Source organism: Fragaria vesca, linkage group LG3 (genome assembly GCF_000184155.1).
Source record: "Fragaria vesca subsp. vesca linkage group LG3, FraVesHawaii_1.0, whole genome shotgun sequence".
Taxonomy (NCBI): domain Eukaryota; kingdom Viridiplantae; phylum Streptophyta; class Magnoliopsida; order Rosales; family Rosaceae; genus Fragaria; species Fragaria vesca.
Genome location: NC_020493.1, coordinates 14,100,149 through 14,112,073, shown reverse-complemented (window position 1 = coordinate 14,112,073; position 11,925 = coordinate 14,100,149). Strand labels below are relative to the sequence as shown.

The following is an 11,925-nucleotide window of genomic DNA, read 5'->3' as shown; positions in this document are numbered from 1 at the left end:
TATATATATATATATATATATGAGTTGTTTCGTGGGATCTATATACTTGGTTGAATGAATTTAACGCTTTCTATTACCACAGAACTCTTCTGATAATTGGAGCAGAGGTACTGCAGCAATCGAATTATCTGAATTCATGATAACTTTGCTCAGTATACCAATATCTTACTGTTTAAAATGAAAACTTGGAGATTCATTATCTTACTTATTTTTTCCTACTCTGAATTTATAGTTTAACCAACGGTGGTTGACAAATGGATGGCTGAGATGGAGTTGATCGGAGCATGTGGACTTGATTAGTCTTTCTTTAAAAATTCATTTACAAAAACAGTTTTATAATTGTTGTTATTAAAAACTTTAATAAGTTTGCATCAAAAATTTAGGCGTTGTGTAATTTGCAACATTTTTTTTTAAAAATGCACCCTTTTCATCTTCAACAGCTTTCCATAATTTTTTTTTAATTGACAATTTCAATGCTTTTTTGACCGTAAATGAATGTTAAAAAAAAAATTATTACATGTTAAATGATACAATAAAGGCATTGTGAACTATATGAATCAAAATACAGAAAGATGAACATTATATGCATTGATAAAAGAAAAATTAATTAATGTTAAAAATGTAAAAAAATTAAACGCACGCGAGCGCGGCCTGCGGCAGAAAAGCTGGTAACCTATGAAGCCATCATTACAGAAAAGCCATCGTTACCCTAACCCCTCTCCTTCTCTAACCAATGCAAAAATATCTTTTACAGAAAAGTTTGCTAAAGTTTGGAACTTTTCTCCCTTCTTCTCTTCTCCCTCACCATGGCAAAGAGGGCAGAAGCAGCCTCACACTCTCATCGCATATACGAAGAACGTGAAGAGAAACTCGTCTCTTCAAAAGACTCCAAGCAATTCCGAAGACTCTCAAGGTTCCTCAAACCCTGCGCTCCCAATTCCACCAAAGCAGTCACACCCTCAAACGCTCCATTGTTGTCCGACCTCTTCCCCCACACTCTCCAACAATGGCCGTCCACTGTTCTCTTTCCGGGTTGGAAGAAGCCCCGGAAAAAATGGGAGGAGTGGATTGATCGCCTGGCCGGAAAGTACTGCACTATTTGGAACCAAGCTGGGATTTGCGATGCTATTATGAGCTCCAAGTTTGAAGTGAAGTTTAACAAGGACTTGGTTCTTACTTTGGCCGAGTATTGGTCCCCGGAGAGTAACACGTTCGTGTTTGAATGGGGTGAAGCGACGGTTACGTTGGAAGATGTGATGGTTCTTGGTGGGTTTTCGGTTCTGGGTCGGTCGGTGACCCGACCCGTTAATGGGGTGTTGTTGGGAACTGTGGAGGAGATGGAGAACAAGAAGTTGGAGTTACAGAGAACTCCGGCGAAGAAGGCGTATCACTTTAACTGGATGGCCCATTTTATGAAGCTGCAGAATTATAAGTACGAACACGTTGCGTTTCTGTCTCTGTGGTTAGCGAGGTTTGTGTTTCCTTGTCTTCCGGAAGAGAGCTTAGGCAAACATGTGTTCCCCATTGCGGTTCTGTTGTCACAGGGCACTAAGGTTGCTCTGGCTCCTGCGATTCTTGCAGGGCTTTATAGAGACTTGAGTGTTTTGAAAAGCCAAGTGTTTAAAGGTGAGGAGATTATATCTGTTTCGAGCCCGTTTCAGTTGTTGCAGTTGTGGGCGTTGGAGAGGTTTTCGGGTGTGGTTAAGAGTCCACCAAAGAGATTGGAACCCGGTGAGCCCAGGGCGGCGCGGTGGAGCAAAGTGAACGGTGGCATTAGTCTTCCTTATGTGAGGAGAGAGGTTAACTTGGCTGAGAATTTTCAGCCGCGGCCTTATGCTGCTGAAATGACCAATTGGCGGCATGGTTCTTACTACCGAGCTGAGAAAGTGGTCTTTTATGATAAGACTACGGACCAGAATTTGCTTTCTATTGTTAAATGCTTGTGTTGTGCTGAGTTGGTTGGGGTAGATGGTTGTAAGGAGAAGTATTTGCCGCACAGGGTGGCAATGCAGTTTGGAATTGATCAAGACCTTCCTGGGGATCCTGCTGAATGCTCAGGGTGAGGTACTACCAATGTTCGTTTCTTTGTTCCGGCATGGTTCTTTGAGCCGAGTGTGACAGCTAGGTATGCATATTGGTGGGGAGAATATAAGAAGTCTCGCGCAGATGCAATCAAAGATGATGTCATAGTGGCTGTGAAAACGATTCAGGAGAAGAGTCATCATCACTCTGTGGAAGAGAAGAATTTGAAGATGCATAAGGCATCTGCAAAAGCTTTAACAAAGAATGAACTTGACATGAACCTCCTCTGTGCTGTGCCTGCAGTCCCAAGAAAATTCATTGCTCAATATCCTAAGAAGGTCATGAAAGATTTGTCTCCAGATCATAGTGATGGTGGCAATACTACTCTATTGAAACAAAAGGGACTTGTGGAAAAGAGGCCGGCTTGTCACGGTAATGCTTCTGCAATCAGGCAATCCACAAATGAAAATGTGAATAAACGGAAGCTGGTCACCTCAACTGAAAATTTTCCATCTAAGAAAAGAAATATCAGTGAGTACACGAAAAATCTGAGAATGCTTGCTACAAAAAGGATGAAGAGTAGTGATATTGGAAATGTTCAAAGAACTGTCAGGATCAAGTGTGAGCCTCAAGTGAGAGCTAAAGTGTCAGGCATAGGTTCTGCAAAAGGTGGGAAGAAAGCAATGGCTAAAGGGTCTGTGAAGAAACCCTTGGAGGCTGATGGCCATAAAGTGAAACAATCTAAAACATGTGCTGCAAAAGGTGGGAAAGTAATGGCTGAAAGGTCTATGAAGAAACCCATGGAGGCTGATGGCCTCAAAATGAAACAATCCAAAAGGGGTGCTGTGAAAGAAGTCAAGGGAACAATGGAGAATGCTAGAACGAAAGTTCAGAAAGATGGATTACTAATGAGGGTTCAGAAACTGGAGAAACTTATGGGGATATAGATGTTTAGAAAACAAACTAAGGTGACACTCTTTTAGGTGGGTTAATGTCTGTATCAGTTTTTCTGACTTGGTTCACTTAGTATCTTGGGAAGTACTGTAGTCCACGGTCTTTTGTAAACTGTTTATGACCAGTTGTTGGAGTTGGTACAAGATAGTATCTTCTATCTTAGTGTTTATGTTTCTTGCTACCTGAGCCTTTCTTGGCCAACTAGTTTTAATTTTTTTAGGATGAATCAGTGGTTAAATTGAAGATGAGTGTTTCTCCTTCTGTCTTGCTGAATACTTGCAATGTGAATCTATTCTTTAGCCAATTTAGTGAGTACACTTTCTTATGATGGTATTAATGTTATCACAGGTATGATTTTTATACATCTGTTCATGTAGTTGTTGCCAATGTTGTGTTGGATAGCAGGTTCGATTTTGTTTGTTTAGCAGAGAACAATAGAAGAACATGATTGAGCGCCTGTTGCAACTGCTGTCATTCTCTTGGTGCGATTTCAAGTTTTACCTTTACCTCAAAGGTGAGCTGACCTTCTTTTTGCATCTTCTCCATGTGATTTCTTGCAATGGTTCAGGTTTTAATTATTTCTTGTTGTTTCTTTAGAGGAATTTCATTAGTTCATTTTAAGTTCACACCATAGCACTTGTTTAGTTTAGTACACGCATATGACAAATTTCAATTTGTAACTCTGATCTCCAAACCTAATATAATTTTTGACCCAAACTAAGGACTTCATTCTCTTGAGCTACTACTTTCATGTTAATTATGTTCATTTCTTAGTCAATGAGCCATAGAGTACCATAAATACACATAGCTAACTCAATCATCAGTTGCGAGTTGCGAGTTGCAACACCATTTAGTAGCAGAAGATATTTAAAGTTGCAATCTCAAAGAGTTAATGTAGTTTGGATGATGATCATGCACAAAAGATTGCTTGAAATGTCAAACATGAGTGCATTTGGATTAAGTCATAAATTGCTGGGTTGAAATATGACCAGGCCGGTTCTTCACTCAGTAGTTCTTACTGATACCTACATGGCTAGTTGGCTACACAAATCTATGCCGCTTTACCTGGATAATTTACAAGTATAAAGCGTACTTGTGTTAGATGAGTTCTAATAGTTCTCAAAGAACAGCACTTCTGTTTTTACTTTGGGAGAAGCATCAATTATGCCCCTTGATGGTTTTTCAGTTCTTGGAAGGGCCTATATTAGTGGAGCAGAAGTTCTTCTTACAGGTCTTTAAAACCCCTTTATTGTATAGAGGAAACTTATTTTTATTCTTCTTCTTAATTGCAATTACTGTAGTTATGAACTTCAGACAGGTTTCAACCTCTTATATAGAGTTCAGCAGTACTGAACCCCAGGTGGCACAAAGTGAATTTCAGGGGACTTAATATGTGGCATGGAAATATCAATGGTGTCTTTATGCTGATGATTTGATCAATTGGTTCCTTTCATCTCACAACAAAGGGATTAAGCTTTTGTCTTTTTACAGTACAAGTACTTGAACCAGATATACAATCTTTAGCAATTTGATAAATTGTCTTCTCATTATAGAGTACTCGGTTTTTGGTTAATGACAATTGGAGGTGTTATTGGCTCATTGATGGATGGCATGGTAACTGATCTAATCTGTCGTAGAGGTGTAAGTTTTTGTGGATAGAAGCTTAATTTCTAAATCTAAACCCAGTGCAGTATTATCTGAAACTTACATTCCTTTCCTATCAATATTCTCAAACAGATAATGTGGTTATCTGCAATATTCTGTACTGCGGGGTGGCTCACTATAGCATTTGCACAGGTTCCTTCTCTTTTTTCCTTCTCTATATACATTTATGAATGCGAAATGTTCATATATGGGGTTCATGAAAAAATGCATACTCATAATAAGCTGCGATTAGTCTCTTCTTCTGTCGTTATTGTTTGAGAAGAAATTCCAACTAAGATTGTTTGACAAGTTACTTGTAGCCAATTAGTAATTTGATCAGTTCAGTGCTTGATGCAGAATTTTGTGGTTCGATATTGGAAGACTGTCGGTGGGAATTAGTGTCGGGATAAATCACTACGTGGTAATTGTGTATTCAATGAAGTTCTTACAACTTACTATGTTACACCAAAGAAACCACTTCTTATCATAAGCAGGTACCAGTGTACATAGCAGAAATAACACCTACGGGTCTAAGAGGAAGATTCACTTCAGCTAATGAGGTGTTGTGAAGTAAAGTTCCAACTCATTATTCTCTTTGCTTCATCTAATTACCACCCATTTCACTAATACTTACTACCTAAATTTTGTGTCTGCACAGTTCATGATTAGCTGTCCTTTTGGTTTATTCTATTTGATTGGAAATGCTATAACCTGGCGCACCATGGCAGCAATAGTACATAATCTGAAACTTTTACAAAGTTCAGTCCAACTCTTATTGCGAATATCATTTATATGCAGGTGCTATTCCAGGTGTACTACAAATTCTAGGCCCATTTTTCATTTCAGAGTCTCCAAGATGGCTGGCGAGTCCAATTCAATTGATGTCTTATGAGTTATGAGGAATGGTAGTCCTACAAAGGACGAGTCTACAAATTGCTCATCGATCTTTAGGACCAGCGCACATAGAAGTCCTTTTACTTGAGAAAAGGCAGGCTTTGAATTACAATGGTCAAAAGATTGATTGATACTCTTGTCGTCTGTAGGCGAAAATTGGTAAACAAAGGGTCCTTGAAGCTGTTTTGCAGCTCCTTAGAGGAAAGAATGTTTATGTATCTCAAGAAGCAGCTGACATCATGGTGACTTGCGAGCTCAAACTATATGTTCCTTTGTAGAATAGCAGTCACAATCCACAACTAGGATCGCTTTTCACAAAACATTTCTGAATAATAGATGTCCTCTCACATCGTGGCAGGAGTATACAGAAACCTTTCAGCAGGAATCAGAGACATTGCTGGACTTGTTCCAGAGGAGATATGCTTACGCCCTCATTGTAAGCTGCCTAACTCAAAGTAAATATTATTGAAACTAACATCTTTGTATATTGTTTAACCTTCCATCATCTGTCTGACATTTCCGTACATATTTAATTTGGTTCAGTTTGGAGTTGGGTTACTGTTACTGCAGCAATTTGGGGGTGCAAATGCTGTAACAAGTACTGCTATCATTTTCTTGGTGAAATTTCAAGTTTTACCTTTACCTCAAAGGTGAGCTAACCTACTCTTTGGATGTTCTCCATGCAATTTCTTGCAATGGTTTGGTTTGTAATTGTTTCTTTAAAGGAGATTCATTAGTTCATTTTAAGTTCACACCAGCATATGACAAATTTCAACTTTTAACTCTGATGTCCGAACCTAAAATAGTCTTTGACCCAAACTGAGGTCTTCATTCTGTTGAGCTACTAGTTTCATGTTATGTTCATTTCATGATCAAGGAGCCATAGAGTACCGTAATTACACATAGCTAACTCAATTATCAGTTTCGAATTGCAACATGTAGAGCAGAATATATTTACAGTTACAATCTCAAAGAGTTTATGTAGTTTGGACGATGGTCATGCACATAAGATATACAATCTTATGCTAAATGCTTGTCTGGTTCTGACTTCTGAGTTAGTTGACCACACTGGGAAAGAAGTATTTGCCAGGCCTGGTGGCGATGTGTTTGCCAGACCTCCCTGGTGAAATTTGAGGATTATATTTGAGCTAGAGCTCTGTCAGTCAATTCTGGTGTGCCACCATGGTCTTTTGAGCTGATTTTCCAAAAAAAAAAAAAGGGGTCTTCTGAGCTGAGCACAACGGGACTTGATACTGGATTGGAAATATGCATGTCTACTGATGCAGATGCAACAAAAGATGATGCTACAGTGTTAAGTGAAACAATCAAGGAGGAGCATGCGGTGCAGCACAACAACTGAAAGGTTTTGCTAAGATCAGAAATATTGGTGACTGGCCAAAAAAAAGTAAGAGGTTCTATAAAACAAGCGAAGGAAGCAATGACTAAGGGGTCTCCCAAGAACCTTATGAAGGTTGACCACCACAGATGGAAACGATGCAAAGAAGTTGCTACAGAAGAAACCCAAAGAAAAAAAATTAATTCTGAAATGGTTTTTCAATATTCCAGCAGCATTAGGGTTTCTTGCAAATTAAGTCAAAAACTGCTGGTGATTTTGCCAAAGAACATGGTCATTTAGGAAATGCGAGTAAAGACTCTCTTGATGGATCATGGAAGTACTAATATGGGAGCTGAATAGAGGAAGGTTCTGCAGAGCAAGAGAAGTAAGCAATGGCTGAATGGTTTCCTAAGAACCTTATGGAGGTTGACGACCAAGAGCAAAACAATGCAAAAACGTTGTTGTAGAAAAGACCCAAGATAACAATTCCTGAATGGTTTGTCAAGTTTCCAATACAGATTGATGACCATACAAAAAACTGGAATCAATTATTGTGGTAAATCCTGAATGAGAAGGTAAATTATGGGACCAATCTAGAGAGAAACAAAATCCAGTATATGCACTTTTGGATGGTCTCATATAGCTTCATTTATGCCTTTTGCTTTCATATGATCCATTTTGTTATATCAATGGTGCAACTTGTTTCAAGGTGTTTCTAGTTAAAATGAGAGATGGTCCTGTGGCCATTTCAGTGCTTGAGCTTTTGAAGATGAGATAGTGTTTGTGCTTCAGGCTAGCTGAATTTGTTGTGCATATGTGAAGCTTTTCTTTGCCTATTAACTGCATTTGCTTTCTGATTCATGCATTTGTTCTTATGTTTGAATATGCATGTATATATATAGTGGATTGTGAGCAAATCTCATTAACTGATTTCGCACTATTTCATCTGTGTTTTCCGGGTTTGTAGTTAACCTCATTTATTTATAACAAATAATTAGTTATGTTGTATAAAATGCCACATCACTTGGTTAGTAATTTTGGAAAAGTTTTTTGGTTCCTATACTGTTATCTGTTACCATATATAATTTACAGCATTGGCTATATATTTACAGCACTAGCTATTTGCTGTAATGATAGACAAAAATGGTTGGAAATGCAAGATCAACCTTGGCCAATTAAAGGAAGGTTAAGTTTTGGCATGGAAATAATAGCAGGTTTTATTTTGGCCCGCCCTGTTATCAACACAAAATCCAGATTTTGGTTGTTCAGATAATGAGGAGTAGTATGATTTATACCTGTCCCTCTTTATAAAGAAAACTTGACTTGGTCTTTTTGGCTGTCCGAACTAATTGGTTTGGAAAATGGAGGTAGAGCAAAATGAAGAATGTGAAGGATATCGAATTCCTGGTTCTTGAAGGACCAGAAACATTCTGGTTTTTTCCTGAGCCAAGGCGAAACGACATCCATTTCCAAATAATATCTCAACTTGTATACACGTTGTTTTTTCTTGGGGTTTAATCAAGTCCAACATTTGTGTTGTTATATGATATTCCCAAGTTTTTTTCCAAGTTATGGCTGCAAGATGTGGATGATAAAAACTTGAAGGTGTTGTGATCGGATTGAAGTCGTGAAATGATGAGTTGTTTCCAGTGTTGCATGTCCGAAGAGAAAATCGCCAGAAAGTCCTTGAAAAAGAGCATAAAGGAATACCATGACACCAAAACTTTGAACTCCTTTGCTAACATCTCCTTCAAAACTGGTAAAATCTTTCTATCTTTCTCTGCCTGATTAAGTTTATATAAATTATGATAAAAAAACTGACTTCTTTTGATTCTAAAGAATGACATACACATTTACTAATATGTTTTACCTATTTAATCATATAAGTAGTATCTATTATTTATTGTATATAGGGATAAAATGAACCTTTATTAGTTTATTGCAAGTTTTCTAATTTGTGATTAGAATTGTCTATCTTCTGAAAGCTGCCTTCAGAGCATAAACTAACCTCTTAAACAGAATGAAAAATTGTTTCTTGGACAATCTATGAATAACTAGAAAGTGACTAGCTAGCTTATATGAAGCAGCTAGGTCAATCTGCCGGCCTCCAATGCAATTTTTAGAATGTTAACCTTGGTTCAAATGCAGATAGCAGTAGGAGAAAGTACATCACGGATGAAATAGCAAAGATAGGCAAAGGAAATATTGCTGCTCGGATTTTCACTTACCGCGAACTATGTGTTGCAACTCAAAACTTCCATCCTGATAATTTGCTTGGCGAAGGTGGTTTTGGAAGGGTTTACAAAGGCCACCTTGATTGCACCAACCAAGTATTGTTTCAATCCACCTCATTAGTTTCATCCATTTTCTCATCAGTTCCTTCTTCTCTATATATTTTTCATTTAATTAATCCATATTGTTTAGGTGGTTGCGGTTAAGCAATTAGACAGGAATGGATTCCAAGGGAACAGAGAATTTCTTGTAGAAGTTTTGATATTGAGTCTTATTCATGCTCCCAACCTTGTTAATTTGGTGGGATATTGCGCTGATGGTGATCAGAGAATTTTGGTGTATGAGTACATGGCCAATGGATCCCTAGAAGATCATCTTCTTGGTATGCACCACATTAGTTCGTCGCTTCAAATTGTGACTATTCTAGCTATTTTCAGTGTCTTCAGTGAATAATTTTGTGAAGCATATGTATTTTATAACATGTCTTACTTTGCTCCTCAGAAATACCTCCAGACAAAAAGCCCTTAGACTGGGAAACTAGGATCAAAATAGCTGCTGGAGCTGCAAAAGGACTTGAATATCTACATGAACAAGCAAATCCCCCTGTCATATACCGCGATTTTAAAGCATCCAACATTCTGTTAGACGAAAACTTCAATCCGAAACTATCTGATTTTGGCCTGGCAAAGCTTGGTCCAACTGGGGATAAGACTCATGTATCCACCAGGGTGATGGGAACCTATGGATATTGTGCTCCTGAATATGCTCTCACTGGCCAATTGACAACGAAATCTGACATTTATAGCTTTGGAGTTGTATTTTTGGAGATAATAACAGGGAGGAGGGTTATAGACAACAGCAGACCAACTGAAGAGCAAAATTTGGTTACTTGGGTATGTCCAGAGTTCTGTACTATATTGCAATTCCTTTTAATATCATACTTTTGCTCTCAAACATTCTAAACTTCGGAGGTGTAATGGTTATATAAAAGGATATCATAACCTTAATAAGTCAAGACACATGAGGAAGTAAGCTTGATATCCATGGTTATGTCAGATTCCAAATAAGTTTCTGAGGTCTAATAAGTCATATACTTGTGCAGGCACAACCATTGTTTAAAGACAGAAGGAAATTTGTATTGATGGCAGACCCATTACTAGAAGGGAAATACCCCATAAAGGGGCTTTACCAAGCACTTGCAGTTGCAGCTATGTGTCTCCAAGAGGAAGCTGCAACGCGGCCTCTAATCAGCGATGTTGTAACAGCTTTAGAATTTTTATCAGTAGACCACCTTGGTGAAGAGGGTAATGGAAATGAGGAGAATGATGGTGCAGATGAGGGTGGTATTAAAGAAGAATGAGAAAATGTGGTAAAGGATGAGCCTATGACAAATTGACAATATTGTTAATAATCTTTCCTGAAGAAATGTATTGTGCATGCTGTAGCTAGCTAGGCTTTGTAAAAAAAGAAACAGAAAAAAGTAAATGCCAGTACCCCATTTCACCATGACACCATTGTTTCAACTATCACTTCTTTTTCTCTTCTTATTCCCTCTGCCATGTTTGGGTGAAGGATGCGTAGAATTTTCACAACTAGTTTTGGCAAAACCATAATTGTAATGAAGAAAACCATCACAAACAAAATGTTAAGTCAAGGGAGGAAGAGGAACTTTAACAAGTTTGTTCAAGAAGGCTGGTGGCATACAAAATGGATCAACTGACCTAGATATATTATTCGATGTTTTAGCTAAAGAGAAACCTTACATATTTATGACTTTATTGGAATACTATCATGAATCTTAGTCCGAATACTAATCATGTAGACAACTAGACATGTTACGACTAGTAACTTGCTTCATACCTCAACCTCACTTTAGGGAGCCCTTCTAGTGAGGACTCTTAAGTCGATGACTAGTTGAGAACTTTTCGATTTATAGTTTAAAAAACTCATTTTTCGATCAGATTTTGACATTTTATCCGTTCAGTTTTTAAGTTTATATGAGTAGATCATTTATACAAATTTTTAGCCAAATTGGTGTTCGTTAAGATAACAAACTAAATCAAATTAATAGACAAACCAAATTTGTCAAATATGAACCGTTCAAGTTCATAATTGATAAATCACACTTATGAATGTCTTAACAATTTTCAATATAGTTGAAAATTTGGACAAATGATCTACTCCATAAACTGAACGGTCAAGATGTGTATATAAGATCGAAAAGTGGGATAAGCCGAAAAGTCTTCAACAAGTCCTTAACTTAAAAGCCCTCAACAAGTCCTTAACTTAAAAGTACTCATTAGAAGAGTTTCCCCTCACTCTACTTAAAAAAAAAAAAAAAAAAAAAACAGAAGACAATATATGAATAGAAAAAAAAACACATAAAGGTTCGGATAATTTACCATTTTTCCTGTCACCCACTATATATAGCCTTGTAAGGTAGAAAGAGACGCCTCAATTGCTCGGCAAACTTGAACAGCTAGGTCTCCCACTTGAATCTCCATTGCTCACGCCTCACAGGTAAACAATCCATCACTTATTCTTTGTTCGTCTCTATGCTTCGAAATTCTGCAAAAAAATGTCTCAGCAGTGTTAATTCTCATAAATTTGTGTGCTTTTTTGTGTAATTTTCTGGGGTTTTATGAATTTCGTCATAGTGTGCTTGCTGGTGTGAATATGTGATCGAAAACGGTGTGAAACGAAAAAGTACTCAATTTATGTAGACTCTGTTAAGTGACAATTACTTCAGGAGCTTAGATTGTGAAATCTTGAGAGTATAGAGAGTCTCTGCTGTATAGAGGACTGCAAGTTTGAATTATTCTTCCTCAGTTTATGATTGCCTT

At 37.6% G+C, this 11,925-nt stretch overlaps 1 protein-coding gene across 1 annotated transcript; it reads left to right on the top strand.

Moving 5' to 3' along the window:
* The first annotated feature begins 8,433 nt into the window (after positions 1-8,433).
* LOC101293966 (serine/threonine-protein kinase PBS1-like) lies at positions 8,434-10,442 on the top strand. Its single transcript, XM_004295758.1, has 5 exons — positions 8,434-8,609; positions 8,999-9,180; positions 9,275-9,464; positions 9,584-9,975; positions 10,185-10,442. The coding sequence occupies exons 1-5, from the start codon at positions 8,483-8,485 to the stop codon at positions 10,440-10,442; spliced, it is 1,149 nt and encodes a 382-aa protein (XP_004295806.1). The 5' UTR covers positions 8,434-8,482.
* The last annotated feature ends 1,483 nt before the right edge of the window (positions 10,443-11,925 follow it).

What these genes read in the sequence shown, in the direction of transcription:
- LOC101293966 (XM_004295758.1), top strand. Translation starts at nt 8,483, where the DNA reads ATGATGAGTTGTTTCCAGTGTTGCATGTCCGAAGAGAAAATCGCCAGA. An exon ending in ACCTTGATTGCACCAACCAA is followed by an intron (nt 9,181 to 9,274) that starts GTATTGTTTCAA and finishes CATATTGTTTAG; the next exon opens with GTGGTTGCGGTTAAGCAATT. An exon ending in CCTAGAAGATCATCTTCTTG is followed by an intron (nt 9,465 to 9,583) that starts GTATGCACCACA and finishes TTTGCTCCTCAG; the next exon opens with AAATACCTCCAGACAAAAAG.